The sequence below is a fragment of the Bos mutus genome, chromosome 7 (assembly GCF_027580195.1).
Source record: "Bos mutus isolate GX-2022 chromosome 7, NWIPB_WYAK_1.1, whole genome shotgun sequence".
Classification (NCBI taxonomy): domain Eukaryota; kingdom Metazoa; phylum Chordata; class Mammalia; order Artiodactyla; family Bovidae; genus Bos; species Bos mutus.
This window is the reverse complement of record NC_091623.1, coordinates 11,765,108-11,787,730: the sequence shown is the minus strand read 5'-3', so window position 1 is coordinate 11,787,730 and position 22,623 is coordinate 11,765,108. Positions and strand designations below refer to the sequence as shown.

General features: G+C 40.2%; 1 protein-coding gene and 1 pseudogene across 1 annotated transcript in view; one reads left to right on the top strand and one right to left on the bottom strand.

The window, feature by feature from the left end:
* The window catches only part of RARS1 (arginyl-tRNA synthetase 1), a 29,325-nt gene extending 7,216 nt beyond the window's left edge, over positions 1-22,109 (bottom strand). The window contains exons 1-11 of the mRNA XM_005904535.3: positions 22,004-22,109; positions 20,492-20,626; positions 17,391-17,579; positions 16,184-16,292; positions 15,536-15,636; positions 14,173-14,294; positions 11,975-12,095; positions 10,112-10,241; positions 9,403-9,507; positions 4,494-4,672; positions 4,005-4,114 (exon numbers count right to left, since the gene is read on the bottom strand). Of these exons, the coding sequence (XP_005904597.1) occupies positions 4,005-4,114; positions 4,494-4,672; positions 9,403-9,507; positions 10,112-10,241; positions 11,975-12,095; positions 14,173-14,294; positions 15,536-15,636; positions 16,184-16,292; positions 17,391-17,579; positions 20,492-20,626; positions 22,004-22,048 (1,346 nt within the window). The 5' untranslated portion in view covers positions 22,049-22,109. The remainder of the gene's footprint in view (positions 1-4,004; positions 4,115-4,493; positions 4,673-9,402; positions 9,508-10,111; positions 10,242-11,974; positions 12,096-14,172; positions 14,295-15,535; positions 15,637-16,183; positions 16,293-17,390; positions 17,580-20,491; positions 20,627-22,003) is intronic.
* Positions 14,304-15,517, top strand: LOC102270720 (large ribosomal subunit protein eL20 pseudogene; annotated as a pseudogene).
* Positions 22,110-22,623: the final 514 nt, after the last annotated feature.

The window sequence follows — 22,623 nt, the reverse complement described above, 5'->3', positions numbered from 1 at the left end:
ACTGTCTTTTTTTTCCTTTTAAATTAAAAACATTGTTCAATCCCAACAATGATACAAAGGAAGCATGCTTTTCTATTGAACACAAAGTCTGCCAAAGTGCCTGTGATACTTCCTGTTAAAGTTGTATGTTCAAAGTTGCCTTTAAAAGGGATCATCTTGCCCTTTATTACGGAATTAAACTCCTTTATTATTCCAAAACTACATGATTTCCCAGGCTTTCCTTATGTCATCCCTGCCCATCCTTGAGAATCCAACAACTTCCAAACCTTCTGTGTGATGAAATGATACCCATCATAAAGCCTAGGCAAAATGCTAAGAAAGCCTTCCTTAAGGACGTCTCCTCTTGGCAAAATCTGGTCTTTCCTGTTACTCCCTACTGTGCCTGCCTTGAATCTTTATCTTTCGTGTGTGTGGGTCCTCTCTTCTCCTCTCACCAGTGGTTCTAGAGAGGGACGCACAGCTGAATATCAAAAAGAGCTTTCAAAAACAGATGCCTACTACCCACTGCAGACCTAGAAAGTCATTAGCTCTCCTGGGAGGGCCTGGCATGTGTATTTTAACAGGCTCCAAAGGGAACTGCTCTGCTTTAGAGGACAGGCTTCTTCAGGAAAGAGGACGTGTTTTATGTTATCTTCATGTACACACTGTGGAGCACCCAGCCAATGCCATGAACAGTGGGTGCTCAATACACAGGAAGTTGATCAAAAAAATGATATATTTTTTATTGTAAAAAGCCTTAAAAAAAGAAAAATTCACTAAAAAAATAGACGGCAGAATCTGAGCATTTTATTTATTTTTTTTGGCCACACTGCACGGCATGCATAACTTCCCTGACCAGAGACTGAACCCCACGCCCGTGTAGTGGAAGCTCAGAGTCTTAACCACTGGACCACCAAGGGAGGTCTGAATTTGAGCATTTTAATATCAATGTTTAAAATATGGTAGGATGCCACTGGCTAGCTATCCCTGATAATTTTTTTTTATGGTGTAGGACACCATAATTACATGAATGCAGATATCTAAAACAATACAACCAGGGTAGGAAGAATCAATACTGTGAAAATGACTATACTACCAAAAGCAATCTACAGATTCAATGCAACCCCTATCAAATTACCAATGACATTTTTCACAGAACTAGAACAAAAAATTTAACAATTCATATGGAAACACAAAAGACCCCGAATAGTCAAAGCAGTCTTGAGAAAGAAGAATGGAGCTGGAGGAATCAACCTTCCTGACTTCAGATTATACTACAAAGCTACAGTCATCAAGACAGTATGGTACTGGCACAAAAACAGAAATAAAGATCAATGGAACAAGACAGAAAGCCCAGAAATAAACCCATGCACCTATGGGTACCTTATTTTTGACAAAGGAGGCAATATACAATAGAACAAAGACAGCCTCTTCAATAAATGGTGCTGGGAAAACTGGACAGCTACATGTAAAAGAATGAAATTAGAACACTTCCTAACACCATACACAAAGATAAACTCAAAACGGATTAAAGACCTAAATATAAGACCAGAAACTATAAAACTCTTAGAGGAAAACATAGGCAGAACACTCAATAACATCAATCAAAGCAAGATCCTCTATGACCTACCTCCTAGAGTAATGGAAACAAAAGTAAATAAGTGGGACCTGATTAAACTTAAAAGCTTTTGCACAGCAAAGGAAACTATAAGCAAGGTGAAAGACAACCCTCAGAATGGAAGAAAACAATAGCAAATGAAACAACTGACACAAGTTTAATTTCCAAAATATACAAGCAGCTCATACAACTCAATACCAGAAAAACAAACAACCCAATCAAAAAGTGGGAAAATGACCTAAACAGACATTTCTCCAAAGAAGACATACAGATGGCTAATAAACACATGAAAAGATGCTCAACATCGCTCACTATTAGAGAAATGCAAATCAAAACCACAATGAGATATCACCTCACACCAGTCAGAATGGCCACCATCAAAAAGTCTACAAACAGTAAGTGCTGGAGAGGGTGTGGAGGCAAGGGAACGCTCTTGCACTGTTGGTGGAAATGTAAATTGATACAGCCAGTATGGAAGACGGTATGGAGATTCCTTTAAAAACTAGGAATAAAACCATCATATGACCCAGCAATCCCAGTCCTAGGTATATACCCTGAGGAAACCAAAAGTGAAAAAGACATATGTATCCCATTGTTCACTGCAGCACTATTTACAACAGCTGGAACATGGAAGCAACCCAGATGTCCATTGACAGATGAATAAATGAAGTTGTGGTACATATGCACAATGGAATATTGCTCAGCCATACAAAGGAATGCCTTTGAGTCAGTTCTAATGAGGTGGATAAACCTAGAACCTATACACAGTGTGAAGTAAGTCAGAAAGACAAAGATAAATATCGTATTCTAACACATATATATGGAAGCTAGGAAAATGGTACTGAAGAATTTCCTTACAGGGCAGCAATGGAGAAAGAGACATAGAGACTAGACTTGTGGACATGGGGAGAGGGTGAGATGTATGGGAAGAGTAACATAGCCAACAGGCATTTGCTGTATGGCTAAGAAAACTCAAACAGGGGCTTTGTATCAACCTAGAGGGGAGGGAGATGGGAGGAAGTTCAAAAGGGAGGGGATATTTGTATACCTATGGCTGGTTCATGTTGAGGTTTGACAGAAAACAACAAAATTCTGTTCAGCAATTATCCTTCAATAAAAAAAATAAATTATATAAAAAAAACAAAAACAAAAACAAAAAATCCTCTAGCCATTACATGATAAACAAATGCTGACATATAATTATTGGTGATAAATATCAGACATAAAAAGTAAATGTGCTTTTTAGGAAGCACATTTACAGGAAGCTTGGTGCTGGTGCACTGGGATGACCCAGAGGGATGGTACGGGGAGGGAGGTGGGAGGGGGGTTCAGGATTGGGAACACGTGTACACCCGTGGAGGATTCATGTTGATGTATGGCAAAACCAATACAATATTGTGAAGTAATTAGCCTCTAATTAAAATAAATAAATTTAAATTTAAAATGAAAAAAAAAAAAATAAAAAAATAGAGACTTCCAAGGCAAAAAAAAAAAAAAGTAAATGTGGTAATTTTCTCCCAATTGTAGGAATAATCATCTAAATGTTAGTCAAAAGAAAACAGAACAGGAAAATAAGATACTCTAAAGCAATACTCACGTGTTTGATTTTTAGCACTTTCTTAGGACCGTGAATACCTTAAGGACCAGGTGTCTTCCAATTACAAAAAAAGTGCAGCTATACAGAATTATATGTTTTATCTAAGGTATTTTGTCTGCATATAACCTTACATCTAAAATAAATACCCTGACATTTATTTGGGTAGGGCTAGGAGGCAATGGCACCCCACTCCAGTACTCTTGCCTGGAAAATCCCATGGACGGAGAAGCCTGGTAGCTGCAGTCCATGGGGTCACGAAGAGTTGGACACGACCGAGCGACTTCACTTTCACTTTTCACTTTCATGCATTGGAGAATGAAATGGCAACCCACTCCAGTGTTCTTGCCTGGAGAATCCCAGCAGGGACGGGGGAGCCTGGTGGGCTTCCGTCTATGGGGTCGCACAGAGTCGGACGTGACTGAAGCGACTTAGCAGCAGCAGCAGGCCTTTTATATGCTTAGTTAGGATTTTTGCACATTGGCGTGTTAAGCACCTTGAGCTACTTCATGAAGCTTTTAGAAACATCACCCACTTTTATGTGATGGCAGAATTTAGGCCATGTCTCCAAATCAAAAATGATGTGGTAATTAAATAACTAAGGGATCCTAAGACAATATTAAATGGAAGATGTAAAAATCTCTCAATTCTTCCTAAAAGGCTGCACTCTCTGGCAGTGATGAGACACAGGTACGGAACAGCTTGGCTGCGTACATACTACAGCTTATACAGACTCTGGTATCAAATGAAATGGTCTCTACTGAAGAATCTGGGGGTCGGGCGCTGTTACCACCTTCACATTTGCAGACTCACTTGTCTTCCCCCAGCACCACACCAAATCCAGCATGAGACACTCGAGTTACGGCAGGGTCATACCAACCAATCATTTGAGCAGCACCAAATACTGTCTGGAAGTGTAAGGACTATAAAGAAATAGAAAGAGAAAGTTACTTGCTAAACTTTCTAATTTAAAAAATGACTTAAAGCTCTTCTACTTAGGAATAAAGATTTGTAAAATTCAAATCACTCACTAACCTTTTAAGGCAAGTAAAGTTATAGAAGCTCTTCTTTATTCCTTATTTATGAGAATAAGGGAACATCCTTCCTAGTTTACAGAGACAAGTGGGAAAACTGAGAAGTGAACAAGTTTGGCCAAATTCAAACCCTGCTCTCTCTCTCATATCACTTTTCTGAATTTCCGTCTTTGAGGAAAATTTACAGGGTTTTTGAGTGCCAAATGCTTCACCATACTGCCTTACCTCCAATCAGACAATGCAAGTTGATACAAATGTACAAACTTACTTGTCCATTGTCCACCACATAGATGATCATATCTGCTTTTTCCTCAAACAGTCTTTGTTTAATGGCAGCGAGGTCAGATGTATCATAGGTATAACCTCCATCCGATTTTACTATGGTTAATGGTACAGAACATCCCGGAACAAACACAATCTTTCTGCCATCGTCCACTTGCACAAATCCTAGAAGAAAAGAGAAAAAGAGAAAACTGTGTCTGGGCACCCAGGGAGTGTTCCTGGTAGTTTCCCAAAGTAACACGACACCTGGCTGCCAAACTCTTCACAGAGCATTTCACTCTATGAGGAGTCGTCCACCTGCCCAGCAGACACAAAACATGGCAATCTGTGCTTTGCTTTCAAGCAGAAGCCATAGCTTCCTTGGGGAGAAAGATGCAATTTCTATCATTACCTCTTAAAATGTATTCATTCATTTATAGTTTTCGAGTTACAACTACAACAGAGTTCAGGGCACAAACATGGCAGGATTCAGCATTGAAATGACTAGTAAAATGGAAAAAATAAAATCATGTTCATACACTCATGATGAAAAAGGCAAAATTCTTGGATGCAAGAAGGGACAATAAGGAACATGATGGTAAAAACAGCCATATTTCAGAGTATGCTGCTGCTAAGTTGCTTCAGTCATGTCTGACTCTGCGACCCCATAGACAGCAGCCCACCAGGCTCCGCCATCCCTGGGATTCTCCAGCCAAGAACACTGGAGTGGGTTGCCATTTCCTTCTCCAATGCATGAAAGTGAAAAGTGAAAGTGAAGTTGCTCAGTCATGTCAGACTCTTAGCAACCCCACAGACTACAGCCCACAAGGCTCCTCATCCATGAGATTTTCCAGGCAAGAACACTGGAGTGGGTTGCCATTTCCTTCTCCTCAGTGTGTGCTACTATATGCTAAATACTATATTGAGTCTTAAATTCAACCTTCACAATAACTCTATGCAGTAAATACTATTACTATTGCCTTTTTCCTTTTTTAACATTTTAGAAAACTGATGCTTGGTAGGGTGAAGGCAGTACAAAATCCTGGTTAAAAACAAACTCTGAAGCCAGACTTCCCAGGTTTGAATCCTGACTTAGCAGTTATTAGCTATGTAACCTTGGGAAGTTACTAATTTCTTTGTGCTTCTTTTCTTTCTTTAATGGACATTACTTTTCTTGTTATGAGTACAAAATAATGTCACAATTAAAGTGTTTCTCACATTATGACAATCTGGATTCTCATCTTCCCCTTACAGCAAGGAATACAGTCTCCCTCCAATATCCTAAACTATTTCTAAGGACCCCACACTTGCTTTGCCTTGCTTTGTTGAATTCCTCCTTTCTGCTAGCATGACTAACATGGCCAGCTTCTTTTCTCATTATTAAAATCTTTTTACCTACGTCTACAAATAACAAATGCTGGAGAGGGTGTAGAGAAAAGGGAACCTTCTTACATTACTGGTAGGAATATAAACAGGTGCAGCCATTATGGCAAACAGTATGGAGGTTCCCCAATAAACAAAAACTAGAGTTGCTGTATGATCCAGCAATCTCATTCCTGGGCATATATCTGGATAAAACTATAATTCAAAAGGATGCATGCACCCCTGTCTTCACAGCAGCACTATTCATAACAGCCATGGAAACAACCTAAATATCCATTGACAGATGAGTGGATAAAGAAGACATGGCATACACATACAACGGGACACTACTCAGCCATAAAAAAGAATGAGATGTGCCGGGAGCCGGTGAGGCATTCCACTCGTGACAAAGGTCATGAGGAAGGAGGCTTGGCATACGCAAAGGCGAGATCGAGCCTCAGGAGTCCCCCTGGATATTCTCGAGCATCTACCCCCCCAAAAAAGCCAGAGTCTGCCTACTTTATTGCTTTGTGCTCTCACCTCGGACTTTACTGGGGACTGTCCCCCACCCCCACCACCATCTCGCTCTCTCTGTCAAAGAGTTAACTAACAGCTCCAATTAATAAAGTTCCTGGGCAATTAGGAGTGTTTAAATCCAAACCCCTCAGATGGCTCTCTAACACGCCTGACAAATTTACCCGGGCTCCTACAGCTATGCATACAATTGTTTACAGTCTCCCAGCCTCGAGAGGCATGGGAAGCTTAAGATATTCAAATAGCTTAGAGCTTCTGAGAGAGTTAGAAACTGTCAGAATAAAACTAGTAAAAGATTTCATTGATGAGCCAATGCTTGCTGCCAAGTTTCCACATCCTCTGTATTGTATCCTTGAATGTGTATTAATTAATAGTTGGTATGTAGAAAAAATAAGTAGTGGCCTTGGTGTTAGCAACTTTAGACCCTTAAGGTAATAAATTCTTTCCTTTGTTGTAAACCCATTACACATCCGCCCTATAGGAATGCAATTTTATCTAACACCTTCGGAAGATGGCGCCAAACCTTAAAATAATTACTCTTAGAGAAAATCAGTCTTTGTCAAGAGTCATAAAATGTTAATAGGCCTTCTGGCCAGAAGATGATGTAAATCACCTAAACCATTTGTATACGATAAATCTGCAGGAAAGAAACCCTGGTTTTTGATAAGGATCAAAGACTGCTGACTTTGCATCCCCTATTATCCTCTATGTGTAACTTAGGGTATAAAAGCCCCTGTTGAAAATAAAGCTACGGGCCTTGCTCACCAAAGCTTGGTCTCCCCATGTCATTCTTCCCCTCAATTTCCAGCTGAGTCTCCATCTGGAGCGTGGAAATCCTCTGCGACCATTTATTTGCCTGGGCTTCTAAGACCCACTCAAGAAGGTGTCTAAGGTGGGCACCTTCCGCTATTCGAGAGGGCGCCTGCGGCTTCCGTGGTCAGAGCTAACCTGGTGTCACGGGTTATATTGATTTTCCACGTAAACCAAGCTACTCAGCTTCTTTTCTCCACTGAATTTTCCTACTGAGCTATCCTCATTCTATTACTCTATCTCTAATTAACATTTGAATAGGTCGCTGAAGCCGTCTCTCCTTCGAATACCCTGGATCAGCCGGGGCTGGACCTCAGCAGAGATGCCATTAACAGTAACACAGATAGACCTAAAGACTGTCATACTGAGTGCAGTCAGACAGAGACAAAATCGTGATATAATGTACACGTGGGCTCTAAAACATGACACAAATGAACCTACCTGCGAAAGAGAAACAGACTCACAGAGAACAGACTTGTAGTTAGAGGGAGGGAAGGGGGTCTGGAGTTGGTAGTTCCAAACTGCTATACACAGAACGGGTAAACAGGGTTCTATCATATAGCACAGGTAACTAAGATGAATATTCTGTGATAAATCACAATGGAAAATATGAAAAAAAATTTATATATATAACTGAGTCACTTTGCTGTAAAGCAGAAATTAATTGTAAATCAACTATATCTCAAGTTAAAACAACTTTTAAAAATTCCTTATCTTAAAAGTATGGTCCTTAAGTTTCCAGAATGTGATTAGTAAGTATCATTTCTCATTCAAGGAACTAAGCTTCCCTGGAGATAACAGAAGAGCTGAATCCACAATTAAGGCAGGAAATGTACAAACTTATCCTGAAATATTGTGTCCAGAAAACAAGTAAACTATCAAAAACTCTAAGGGTCAAGGGGGAAAAAATGGAAAGCCACTTGAGACTACCATTAGCGAAATACAAGACAATTTGAATATTAAAAAAATAAAGGCAAACAGTTGGAAAATATAAAATATATTAAACCTAATTTACAATAATGCTAAAAATAATCCAGTTGTTACATCTGGAAGATATTAAGAAACTAGTTTACTATTCTGAAAACTGGTAAATAAAAATAAAGAAAGAACCAAGCATTTATACTGTTTGCCTATGAACCGTACCTCTGGTTAACCAAAATGATTATGCGACAAAGTTCTGCACAGGAGAATTCCAGGTAACAAACCAAGAAACGACAGAATGCTGTATTCCCAACCTCCAATAAAACAACAGAACCAAGTCATGACCATCAATAGCGGCTAAAACCACTAGAGGAAAGTCTAATGGGGAAATTAAAGGACAGATCAGGTTGACAATACCTGAACCCACTAATTCATCTTAACATCGTAACAAGAGAGTCAACTAAAAAGTGGCATTCTCACAAATAAACAAGACAAAACAAGAAAAGAAAACACAAATCAGAGTTTAATCTAGCCTCTTTAGAAAATACAGATAGAGGAATTATGCCACACAACACCATACGGAAATCTCTGTAAGACAAATGGCCTAGTTTCTTCAATAATAAATGAGAAAGAAGTGTGGGGCTATGGAGAGAAACCCATGACTTAACAAATTTTATATTAAACAAATGTAATGTGCAGACTCTGAATCAGCTTAGGAAATGTGAACTCATGACTTGCTATTAAGAAATCATTGGGACTTCTCTCTGGTGGTCCAGTGATTAAGAATCTGCCTTGCAATGCAGGGGCATGGGTTCAATCCCTGGTCAGGGAACTAGGATCCAATCCCTGGTCAAAGAACTAAGATCCCACACGTCAGAGCAACTAAGCCAGTGGACCAGGGCACAGAGCAACTACTGAAGGCCACGTGCCACAAGAGAGTCTGTTCACTGCAATGAAAGATTCCACATGATGTGACTAAGACCTGACGTAGCCAAATAACAAATTAAAAAAAAAAAGAAAGAAGTATTAATTGTCATGGAGTGATAACGCTATCATGGTTTTGAGGTGGGATGAAGGGTCTCTTGTTTCAGAGACAAACCAAAGCAGTTATAGAAGAAATTATATAAGCAGTGTACAGGAAGGTAACAGACACAATAAGGTCTGCCTGTGTTCATAATTAAGTTGGTGACAAGTGCATGAAGCTGGGATGTCACTATAATATTCTCTCTGCTTTTGCCTATGTTTGAAAATTTGTACAATCAAGTTAAAAATAAAAAAAGAGTGCTTACCTCTATCTTCAAACTCCTTTACAATATCATGCATCCTATCTTGATAGAAGGATTCTCCCCTCTCTATTAAAGAGATGTCCAATGCCTCATAGATTTTATTAAACTCTAGGGAAAAAGTCATAAAATAAAGAGAATGTATAATTTAAAAAGATAACCTACAGTAACACAATACATTTTACTGCCTCGTGTGGCAAAACAGCCACCAGCCTCTTCCAAAGATCTACTGGCTATTCGTGTTCATCTGTTCTTCAAAGTGACCTTTCAGATAACACTGTCAAGTCTGAACACTCAGAACTGTCTTGAAACCATAAATGAATATGGAGAACTAGGGGACGTGGCATGACACTCTACCCAAACATTCTGTTCCACCCTGGTGTGTATTTCCCTTCATTTTAGCCCTACATATTTCTGGATAGATTTATTTGTAAGGATTTTATAGCTTCGGATGCTTAATGTGAATAGCATCTTTTTCCTTTCTACTTTTTTTCTAACTAATTTTTCCTGACTTCTAAAGAAATTAAATTTTGCACCTGCCTGTCTTTATAAATAAACTTTCTTTGTAGTTTCAATTTCAGAAAATATGTAAGAAAAAAAAATCTATTTGTTAGCCCTTGAATATTTAATACGTCATTCAAAGTCAATTCTGAATACTCAAGAAACTACATGCAGTAGTATTCGCTGGAAAAATAAACAAAGCCCAGAAGCTTACCTTGGCGGGAGACATCACAGATGAGTTTCCAAGCTTTTATGATGTCTGGATTTTTACTCTGGAGCAAAACAACACACTGATATGCTCGCTTCTTAAATTCCTCCTCAGTATCAAATCTCTTCTTGGATTCCTATATTAAAAAAGGCAAGGTTTGTAAACAATCAGCCCCATATTTCTAGATAAAACACATTTCTAAAAAAAAAGAAAAAATCCCACAAAAAAACAGAGGAAGTAAAAATTTAGATCTGTTGAACAAGTGTTCTATCTCAACAGTCAAAGAATGTTGTTACAAATGAATGTGCTAATAAAACCCAATTATTACTTCTGAAATAATTTTCCTTAAAAATGTAACATTTGATCACAATGCTACCTCCACCTTTCCAGTTCACACTGGTGCTTGTGTTCCGGGAGAATGACAATGTACAGCTAACACATGAGGCTGAATTTTCCAGGTTCTGATTTCCATTCTAAATAATTTTTTTTTGGGGGGGTGGTAATTAAAAATAAAATCATGGACTTCCCTGGTGACACAGCAGATAAAAATCTGCGTGCCAGTGCAGGGGACACAGGTTTGATCCCTGGTCTGCGAAGACGCCACATGCCGTGGGGCAACTAAGCCTGTGCGCCACAACTACTGACGCCCGAGAGCCTCAAGCGTGGGCTCTGCAACGAGAGAAGCCAGCGTGCAACTAGAGAGCAGCCCCCGCAGCTGCAGCTAGAGAAAGCCCGTGTGGAGCAACGAAGACCCTGAGCAACCAAAAATAAAAAAAATTGCTTTCATTGGTTCCTATCTACTTTGAAAGCAAAACGTGCTTATTAAAAAAATATTGTTAACCCTATCCCAAACTAACCAGCAATAACATTCTGATGAAAATTCTAGGTATCTCTTTGCAATCACAGATCTGTATGTTTTAAAAACTATAAATATATGGTTTTTCTTTTATCCTTGGTATTAAAATTCAGCAATGTGTTTTAAATATTATATGGCATTAATAGATTTGCCCATTGTATTCAGTGCACAGAATTCCAGCAGATTATAGCTATTTCACTTAACTGATACCAGTAAACAATTTTCAATCTTTTCATTAGAAAATACATACCAAAAGATTAAAAAACCTCTAAAAAAGCCAGTTACCAACCAACCAAAAAAAGTTTTAAGTACTATATTACTTCTTAATACAGTAATCCTATTCTTGGGACTCTATCATAAGAAAACAATTTTAAAAATGAGAAAACTTACATGTAGAAACATGTAGGTACAACCTACAAGTAAACCTACAAGTAAAAACATGAAGTTACTTACTGAGCATCCCCAAAATGGGGGAAACCAAATAATAAGGAGCATACACTTTGGTCTACAAATCCAAAATAAGATGTGGTCACAAATTAACATGAAAGAGTATGATAAAACTTTAAATAGGTACAATACAAAAATGTTACTATAACCACAATTGATATAATAAAAGTTTATATACGGATAAGTGAAAGAGTCAAAGACTGTTTACTACAGTGATTTATTTAAAATTATGGTTTATGGTAAATTTGTCTTTAAAAAACTGTTTATACTTAATAATGCTTTCAAAACATACAGAATCAGGAAGATAACAGCAGCATCAAAATTTTGAAATACTAAAATGTACTTTGACTAACAAACTCCTAAATTCACGTAAGAATGGGTAATGCTGTAGATTTAAATTTTTAACATACACCAATAAAAGCAAACATGCTACAATGAGGAACAGAGAATGGAGCAACTTTTATTTAACCCCATAATAGCTTCAAATACCATTTAAAACTCCCTAAGGAAAACAATTATGATAATTGATAGACACACAAATAATACAAAAATAAATGGCACCAAACCTTATAAAAAGCCTGAAGATCCCCAATGGGAGGTGAAACTGTTAGGTAATCTGGAAATTTATCTTGCAGGTGAGCAATGAGCATGCCAAACTGGGTTCCCCAGTCTCCTACATGGTTTAATCTAGTATCAGACACAGAACATAAAACCACTTAAAAATGATAAACATGAACTGGACTATAAAGAAGACTGAGTGCCAAAGAATTGATGCTTTTGAACTGTAGAGTTGGAGAAGACTCCTGAGAGTCCCTTGGACTGAAAGGAGATCAAACCAGCCAATCCCAAAGGAAATCAGTCCTGAATATTCATTGGAAGGACTGATGCTGAAGCTGAAACTCCAATACTTTGGCCACCTGATGTGAAGAGCTGACTCATTTGAAAAGACTTTGGTGCTGGGAAAGGATTGAAGATGGGAGGAGAAGGGGACGACAGAGGATGAGATGGTTGGATGGCATCATCGACTCAATGAACTTGAGTTTGAGCAAGCTCCAGGAGTTGGTCACGGACAGGGAAGCCTGGCATGCTGCAGTCCGTGGGGTTGGTTGCAAAGAGTTGGATACAACTGAGCAACTGAACTGAACTGATATTCCATTAGGAACCACAAACATTAAGTGCCAGTACATCGTGTTTAGTAGTGTTCTTTTTATGAAGGTGTTTCCTCATCTGGTCTGAGAGGCAAAGACAAGGTCTGTTATGTTTGTCATTAGATACCCAATAATGAGCCTGCAAACACCTGGCCTACAGGATTTGCTGAATGAAGTTCCTATGAATGGACTGTGATCTGTTTATTGCTTAGTTAACTGGGAGAGCGGCAGTCAGGTCAATGTTGGTCATTACCATAATTTTATGAAAACGTAACTTTTCAACCAATTATTTCAGTATAATTTAGTAGTTCCCAAATATCAGAGAAGGCGATCGCACCCCACTCCAGTACTCTTGCCTGGAAAATCCCATGGATGGAGGAGTCTGGTGGGCTGCAGTCCATGGGGTCGCTAAGAGTCGGACACGACCGAGGGACTTCACTTTCACTTTTCACTTTCATGTATTGGAGAAGGAAATGCCAACCCACTCCAGTGTTCTTGCCTGGAGAATACCAGGGATGGGGGAGCTTGGTGGGCTGCTGTCTATGGGGTCACACAGAGTCGGACACGACTGAAGTGACTTAGCAAATATCAGTGGACAAAATTCATCAAAATATATCAATCCAATCACTTCTCATTCCTCACTGCTTTCATCTAACCTCAAACCATCAGATCATCTCTTCAGTTCAGTTGCTCAGTCGTGTCCGACTCTTTGTGACCCCATGAATCGCAGCACGCCAGGCCTCCCTGTTCAAACTCAAATCCATCGAGTCGGTGATACCATCCAGCCATCTCATCCTCTGTCATCCCCTTTTCCTCCTGCCCCCAATCCCTGCCAACATCAGTCTTTTCCAATGAGTCAACTCTTAGCTGGATTATTAAAACAGACTTCTAATTAATTACTATAGTTCCTTTTCCCTTCTTTGCCTAGTTTATTTGAAGAAACCAGGGCAATCTCTAATCAGATTATATGCCCTACTAAGACTCTCCAAAAGCTTCCCACTGCATTTAATAAAACTGCAATTTCCTACCATGGGCTACAAAGTCCAGTACAATCTGTTTCTTGCTTACGTCTCCCACTAAAATATATACTTCTAGTATACAGGACGGAAAAGGCAATGGCACCCCACTCCAGTACTCTTGCCTGGAAAATCCCATGGACGAAGGAGACTGGTAGGCTGCAGTCCATGGGGTCGAGAAGAGTCAGACACGACTGAGTGACTTCACTTTCACTTTTCACTTTCCTGCACTGGAGAAGGAAATGCCAACCCACTCCAGTGTTCTTGCCTGGAGAATCCCAGGGACGGGGGAGCCTCGTGGGCTGCAATCTATGGGGTCGCACAGAGTCAGACACAACTGAAGCGACTTAGCAGCAGCAGTATACAGGAGGCACTCAAGGAATATCTGTGCAATAAATGAGGGAGTTTTCCCCTTGGTTCTACATCCACCCCAAGTCTTAATAGCTATTAGTCCAAAGGAGGGGCCAAAGATATAATTTAAAAGCCTAATGGGTGATTATGAAGCAGACACTTAAGAATCACTGATTTAATCAAAGGTTCTTTCTCTAGTGATAACTTTCTTTTCTATAGAAATCTCCAAAGAAAGGCAAGAGTACGTACCTCAGCACGTTATATCCTGCAAACTCAAAGAGGCGGCACATGCTCTCGCCTATGATTGTTGACCGAAGGTGGCCTACATGCATCTCTTTAGCTATGTTGGGAGAGGAAAAGTCAACTATAACCTGGGATAAATAGTAAAGATTTTTTTAGAGAGGGATATAAACATTTTCTTTTGCTAACACATTCATTAATAACATTTAATAATAAACAAGGCTTAAACATTAGCTTGGATTGTAATGCAACTATTAGGATTTCTGATGGAACTTTTAGGATTTCTGATGGAACTTGTCCATCATTAATTGAAAAATAATCAAATCTGTTTAAATAAGTTATCTATTCTTTATTTCAGAGACAACTCATAAATATCAGTTGGCTACCTCAAATGCCTTGGGGAATGAAAACAAAAATCATATAGCAATCAAGACCCAGGGGAGCTTTTTCGAGGGTGGTGGCAATTGTGGGTAGAGCACCATGAAGGCCTCAGGGACACTCTGTGAGTATAAGGTGGTGGGGTGCTGCCTGCCGACCCCCAAATGCTGCATGCTGCCCCTCTATCGTATGAGAATTTTTGCGCCTAATCACGCTGTTGCCAAGTCCCGCTTCTGGTACTTTTGTGTCTCCACTGAAGACGATGAAGAAATCCTCAGGGGAAATGGTCTACTGTGGACAGGTGTTAGAAATCTCCCCTTTGGGTGAAGAACTTCGGCATCTGGCTGCACTGTGACTCCCACAGCATGCACTGGGAGTAGCAGGACCTGACCACAGCTGGTGCCATCACCCAGGGCTACCGAGACATGGGCACTGGCACCAAGCCTGGGCCCACTCAATCCAGATCGTGAAGGTGGAGGAGATCGCAGCCAGCAAGTGCCGCCGACCAGCGGTCAAGCAGTCCCAAGACTCCAAGATCAGGTTCCCACTGCCGCACCAGGCCCTCCGTTGCCAGCACAAGCCACACTTCGCCAACAAGAGGCCCAACACCTTCTTTTAGGTGTAGACCCTCTGTCCCCGGGTCTGCCCAAATAAAACTCAAGTGGGAAAACCGGAAACAAAAAAAAAACCCAGGGGAAGGGGGAACTTTCAAGATAGTGGTGGACTAAGATATGGAGATCGTCTTCCTCCCCACAAATACATCAAAAATACATCTGCATGTGGAGCAACTCCTACAGATCACCTACTGAAGGCTGGCAGAAGATCCCAGGCTTCAAAAAAACAAAAAGACCCAGTGGATAGGTTACTTCACAGCTATGTTCATAATCTCAAAATATGAATAGTTAAATCTCAATATAAAAAGTGAAAGCCATTTTTAGCTACAGCTAATAGAGTTCTAATGTATTATGCTATCAATCAAAAAATATACATATACCTTTTTGTTCTCTCCAATGGAAGGTATTTTAACACCATTCACCAAGAGATTGGTCAACTGTTGTGATACAAAGCCCTTTCTTAAGTGGATATTAATAAAACCTAAAGAAAAACAGAGAAGAGAAAAAAATCAGATAGCTTCCAACTTTGAAGATTGCTACTCCCAAAGCACTTCTCAATTTCACTTATGCTGGCTCCAGAACCCTAGTGTGGCTCTGGTGAAACTTTTCAGGCTTCCAACAGCACCTGGGGCCTTGGCTTGAGCCCTCTTATGAGCTCCCTGTTTCCACATCTAGTTTCACCACTTTCCTGAAAGCTTCCTACTTAATGCAGGACCCCTTCACTCCCAGCGAATGATTTAACTCTTAACAGAAAATAAACGATCCTTCTGCCACAGAGTATCTGCCATCACTATCTCCTTTTTGCTGATGAGAAACTGAGTGACAAGGCAATAAAGTAACTCATCCACAACCAGGTGAGTAAGTCTCGTTTAAAACCTCAGTTTCCTAACTCCCAATCCAAGGTGTTTTCATCATCTTGTTCAGTACATGAGTTTTAACCTTATGTTTATATTTAAAATGGTTTTCTTTTCTTATTTCAAAAGGACTCAGCAATCAATAGAACTACTTTAGAGTACATTATGACATACCAGGACCAGCAATTTCAACTTTCTCAATATATTCATTGTCTGGGAGGTGTTTGACAATGTTTTCAGCAATTTCTCTTGGATTAACTTTCTGTTCCTTGGTTTTAAGCATCTATAAAACATAAATGATTGATTACACAACAGGTCTCAGCAAATTACTAGGAAACGCACAGCTGACAAAGCATCAGATTCAACTGACACAAGACTCATTAGAAGGCAGCAGCAGAGACCAGTGACCTTGTAAAGAGAGAGAGATTAAAGCATCAGACAGCAACAGTGCCGGGGGAATGGAAAAGTGCCAAAACCACAGGATCTCTTTTCAGAATGAGCTGCCACAGCTGTCTAGAACTTCTTAATGAAGACTTTTAAAGTCTTTAGTTATAATGCCTGTTCCAGAATATTTACATTTCTAATTTTCAAATCATGAAAGTGTGCAATATTCAGATTTGAGTAGTAAATAGCACCCTTATAAACTTAACTCCAGCACAGACACACAAAAATTATCCAGGAAAAAATCTGATCTCTTTAGATGAAGCCTTTCTATTCAGCAATGAAAAGAAATCAAAAAGTCCCAAACCAAGCGCAATAAACTACTAACACATTAGCTATTAGAAACAGGGAACTCCTCTGACTGAACATGAAATACACAAGCCTATCTCACAGACACATCTCCATCAAATATTTGATGGGAATGCTGGTGCTAATTAGCTAACTTCTAATTCCTCAACAATAAGTCAGTTATCCTGGACACAAAAGGAGGAATGTGCCAAAACAGTATCAGCTATTTCCTTAAATACTGAGTATATATAATTTAAATATTAAAATTTGTGCTTTTTAAACATTAAAAACACACAGTCCCTTTCCTCAAGCTTTTCAGAACTGTGGAAAATGTTTTTACTGAGGATACAATGCTCTATTATTTATGTAAATGATAATTATGGGCTTCCCGGGTGGCTCAGTGGTAAAGCATTTGCCTGCTGATGCAGGAGACATGGGTTTGATCCCCAAGTCAGGAAGCTCCCTGGAGAAGGAAATGATAATGCACTTCAGTATTCTTGCCTGAGAAATCCCACGGGCAGAGGAGCCTGGCGGGTTACAGTCCATGGGGTTGCAAAAGAGACAGACATGACTGAGCACGCACGCACGCAATGATAACTGTCATGCTTAAGAAAATCAAAGCACAAAGAATGCTTTATAATAATATAATTACCTGACAAATGCCCATAGCACTATTACACTGATAGTCCCCAAACTTGGGCTGCTGACTTGGAGTCACAATCAGTGGAGGATTTTCCAAAACTGGATAGGCAGCCTTAATGGCACAACCAAAGACCTCTTCCAGGCAGCTATTAATGTTAATCATAGTTTTGGTTGGTTTGTTCCTTTCTGCTTGAAGACTCTGTAAGAAAAGAATGTAAATGTTAATAAACTTTATACAAAAATTTCCCAAATATTTTGAGAAGCCTTCAAGTATCTTGAAACTGAAAGGTAACACACACTCCTAGTGTAACACTCTCATATTTAGGATGTGCTGAGAAGCATTAATAGGACAAGTCTATCCCACAGCATCTAAGACATACATGTAAAAATTCCCCATGTACTTTCTTTCTACAGTTATTTAATATAACAGAAGCCAGCAATAGGGAGTAAGGGGCTGATGATTTTCTCAGCTTCCTAAAGCACCGAGAAAATAATATAAAATCAATCCTAAATAACTTCCTATCAAATGCTGGAACTGAAAGCTCTATGGACAAAAACAATAAAAACATTTAATCTCTTCATTAAAACGCTGACCCTTTCAAGCATGAAATGAAACAGGTCAAAAATACTGATGGGTAATATTAATGTATCAGAGTAACAGATTGTTTTGTCTTCCTGCAAAATAACCCCGTGGTACTTCCTATCTCTCACCTTCTCAGAAGTGGAATACACTCATTTAAGATGGTATATAATTAATTAATTACCTCCATTATTGCACTTTTCATACCTTCTCCAAATTATCTGTGTTTGGACAGATCTGAAATTTCTCTAAATATTCTTTTGCAAAGAAAGTGTCTTATTTATGGTTCTATCCCGATAGGTGACGGTCCGTGTGGTTGCAGAAGTGTTGGACAAGCAACTAAACAACAAAAGTTCTGGCACCTAGCCCTGTACCCGCCATGTAGCAGGTCAAGATGGCTGGTGACTGAGTAGATATGGCCTAAAGAGACAGACGAACGTGCTGTCTACACCCTAATCATGAGTTTACATTAGTCAAAGTGTCGATGTGTAATATGAATGGCAACAATAATGAAAACTATTATTCGAGCAGTACTGAACTGAGCGCTCCTGAGTGATTCAAGTGTCAAGAGCGGAGTCAAGTGCTTTATTTATGTGCATTGCCTTACGTCACCTACATAACAAAAATGGAGTTTGTGACTACCATCACCATTTCCTTGTGGGTTAGAGATTAAGTAACTTGCTAAAAGTGATAAAGGGAAGAGGCAAAGCCAGGATTCAAGGTGAACACTCTCTTCTCCTTTAAAATGTTAAGTTCCATGAGGTGAAGAAATATTACATATGGTACAAGCATCTTTGCTACAATTCAATATAAGCATTCTGAAACATCACATTATGCAAAAAAAACACAAACTAACTAAAACACCCTCCTAAAACAACAGAACTTATAAGAAAATTAGCATCAGGAGATAACTCAAAATCTGTGATTTTGTAATAAGAGCACCATCACATAGCAACCTTAACATTGTCACTGATGAAAAAATGTACCTGTTTTTCTAATAAATACTAACGTAAGACTTAATCTTGAAAAGAACATGACAGCTCAACGGGAGATTTGTAGAGATGTGGATGGACCTAAGTCTGTCAAACAGAGTGTAGTAAGTCAGAGAAAGAAAAACAAATATTGTATATAACACATGTATGTGAAATCTAGAAAAATCTAGATTTCAGGGCAGGAATAGATAAGCAAAGGTAGAGAACGGATGTGCAAGCGTGGGAGAGGGAGGGTGGGCTGGGCTGGGCAATTAGGTTCAACATAAATACATGTCCATGGATAAAACAGCTAGTGGGAACAGGGAGTAGCACAGGGAGTTCAAGTTCTCCATTATGTGCACCAACAACTTACTCCTACCTTGTGTAATGCAGGGGGAAAGGATGGGGTTTGAGTCCTTTTATCAAATTTCAGAATCTTCGCTAACAAGGATTTTTTTAAAAGACACCATAATTTAAATTGCAGGATGAAACCAAAGCCCAGAGTACTCACTTTTTGAAGGATATAACACATGTGTTGCGTAGCAGAGGATTGGAGGGTGGGAAGGAGGTCCAAGAGAGAGGGTGTATGTGTACACACACAGCTGATTCATAGTTGTTGTACAGGAGAAACTAACAGAAGGTCGTAAAGCAATTATACTTCAACAACAACAACAAAAGAATACACTTCCTTTTGTACCTTCTCCCTCCCAGCTTCCAGCACATACCAGGTATTTAACAATAATTTTGACGTGAAATAAACAGAGAAATGAATATAAATAAGTGCAGAATGAATGAGGTAATCAGAAAGGTTGAGATATTTTGGGGACAATTCCCTGGAAATGTAATTTTTTTATTTTAGAAGACTCAAAGTAGGTAATAAAAAAGACTTCATGGCAGTGGGGCAGGCAGAGTCTAAGATGAATAACTAAGAGGAAGCTTTGGAAAGAAGGTATAATGCCAGTGCAGCCTGCCTGAAAGCAGCAGAGAACACACAGAGCCGAACAATCATGGGAGTGAGGTCATCATCGCCCAGGACGTGTCATCAGTAGACCTGAAGAGCAGGCCAAGAAATTAAAGCCCCAACGGAAGCAAGCTCAATTTTCTGACAAAATCAATAAACACTGTTAAGATTATGAAGTCATGAAATAACCAATACAACACAAGCTTCATGGGAAAAAATGTTCCAAAATACTAACGGGAAAAGAACCTTCCCACAAATATGACTCTGTAAAACACAAAAATAAAACTGTAAAATAACCAACTTAAAGCAGAGAAGGACTGTGGGTGTAGTTAAAAATATTTTGACTTGATATAAGCAATTACTGAAAATTAAGCTGGCTACACACTTAGTATGATGAAACATTTAAAGGGCCCAGAAGGAAAACAGCAATTTCTCCATTATCTGCACCAACAACTTACTCCTAACTTGTCTAATGCAGGGGAAAAGGACAGGGTTTAAGTCCTTTTGCCAAATTCCTTTCAGTATTTTCACTAACAAGGATTTTTAAAAAGACACAATAATTTAAATTGCAGAATGAAACCAAAGCCCAGAGTACTCACTTTTCGAAGGATATTCAGTCGATACTTTAATTTTAAATTTTCTTCCCGCAACTTCTCCAAATCTGCAGAAGCTTCTGAACAGCTGTAGTTTTTCAACCGATCAATTTCAGCAGTCAGAAACTTAACCTCTTTTTCCTAGGAAAGAACAGCCACCTTGGTCCATCATGATTGATAACTCCCAGATGTGATAAACTGAACCATAAACTTACTTCCTTATCTCCCCTCCTCTCCATCTGGGCATGGTAGAGGTGATAGCAATTAAGGACTTTGCCTTTGATAAGTTGTGGTTTTTGATGACACTACCAATGTCATTTTTTGATGACATTACTGATACTATCCTTGCTAAGCAAAAAGTATTTGTTTGTGTTGGAGAGGAGGAACAGGAGTCTTAAGCCTGCAATCGGATCCCCTTCAGATGGCTTGCTTCTGTGGTTCAAGTCCCTCTGCTTTTGCCTTTTCTGAGACAAAAGGACTTTCCCCTTTTATCCTCTCTTTGTTTCCAGTGTCCTAAGTCCTAGACTAGATGTTTTACTCTAATACCCCAAACCAAAGACATGTCAATTCAAAAGAAATAAAGCTACCAAACTGTGTTATTCAAGGAGAGATTCCTCACTTTAAATGTGATTGTTTATCTGGGCATAATTACAGCAAAGACAAAAACACAGTGTGCCATAAATGAGCATACTGTGTTCCAGGCACAGAGCTCAACACTTTTCAGAAATCATCTCCATTCTTCTTATCACAACCCACTGAGAGTATACCTATGTCCCCACACCGAAAAAGACCATATGACTCGAAATAATAAAGAACGTGACAATTTACTTGACCAGCTTGTGACGATTTAGCAATGAAGCGGTCCCCATCCTCCCACCCCTCCCCACCCTCCCACCCCTCCCCACCTGCACCTGGAATGTAAGGAAACTGTCACTTCTTGACAAGCTCTTGCAGTTCTTTCTCCACGAACACTTAAGGCAAGAAGCAAACCCCAGCTTGATAATCAACCCCTACACGGGCTGAGAAAAAAGAATCTCAGGATTCCTCTTGCACAGTATCATGGACAGAACGGAGTGCTGAGCTGCAAACAGGGCCCAGGGCTCCTGCTCTCACCCTACTTTCCTCTTTGTGTGTTCCCGCGCTCCCCCCAACAGAGCGCGCGTGTTCGGGGAAGAACGAGCACTGGTCGAGGCGGGACTCGACACGCCAAGCTCCAGCCCCGCTGTAGATGCTGGCTTGGGGGGTGTCAAAGAGAGGGGGACCCTCCCCCTCGCTGGACGTCATTGTCACCCGGGCCTGGGAGCCCAGGGTTCTTCCTCTCCCATCTCTTGGAAAGCGTTCCTGGGAGGGCATTAACCTCCGAGGCAGCACAGGCCCGTGTATGGGGACTCCGCTGCCCCTGTCGGAAGGGAGCAGGTCGGTCCCCGCCTCGCTGCCGTTGTCTTGGTGCTGCCAGGGCGGGAGCCGGGCCCTGGGGCCTCCATTTCAAACCTTCCCACCGGCCCCATGCGGTACTACCTGCTGCAGCAGCCGCGCGGAGCAATGAGCAACTAAGGCGTCCATCCTCGCGTCAGCGCCCTAACCTCCAAGTCGCCGGAAGCGGAAGCAGTAAGCCCCCTCGGAAGCGGAACCCCTCCCCTTCTTCCCCGGCCCTGCCCAGCCACGCTTGGCTGGCTGGGTGTTGTCGTCTCCTCCTCTGCTGCCCCCTGGTGGAATTTGGGAGAAACTGCGGGGAAAATTCGCGGGGAATTTTCTGCCTGGATGAGGGCTGCAGCCTTCAGAGCCTCACGTGGGGAGGACAGCAAAGAATTTGAGGGGAATCCGACCAGAGCTGCTCTGTGCTCAATGGATTTAGACAGAGGGACTTACTAAAGCCTGCGTTTAAGAAGGGCTTCATTTAACCCTCCGTGAAATGGGTACAGAACCAACAAAATTATTTACCCAATAGCATTTATTATGCACATTAATATGCCATCACTATTCCAGGCGCTGAAACACCAGCTGGACAAGTCCGACATGGTTCCTGCTTTCATGGAGGTTACATTTTAGAGTAAATAGATAAACCAGACAAAAAAATAAATAATCTCAGTTTTAATTGCCACGAAGATAATGTGATAGGGTGACTTAGGGAAGGTCTC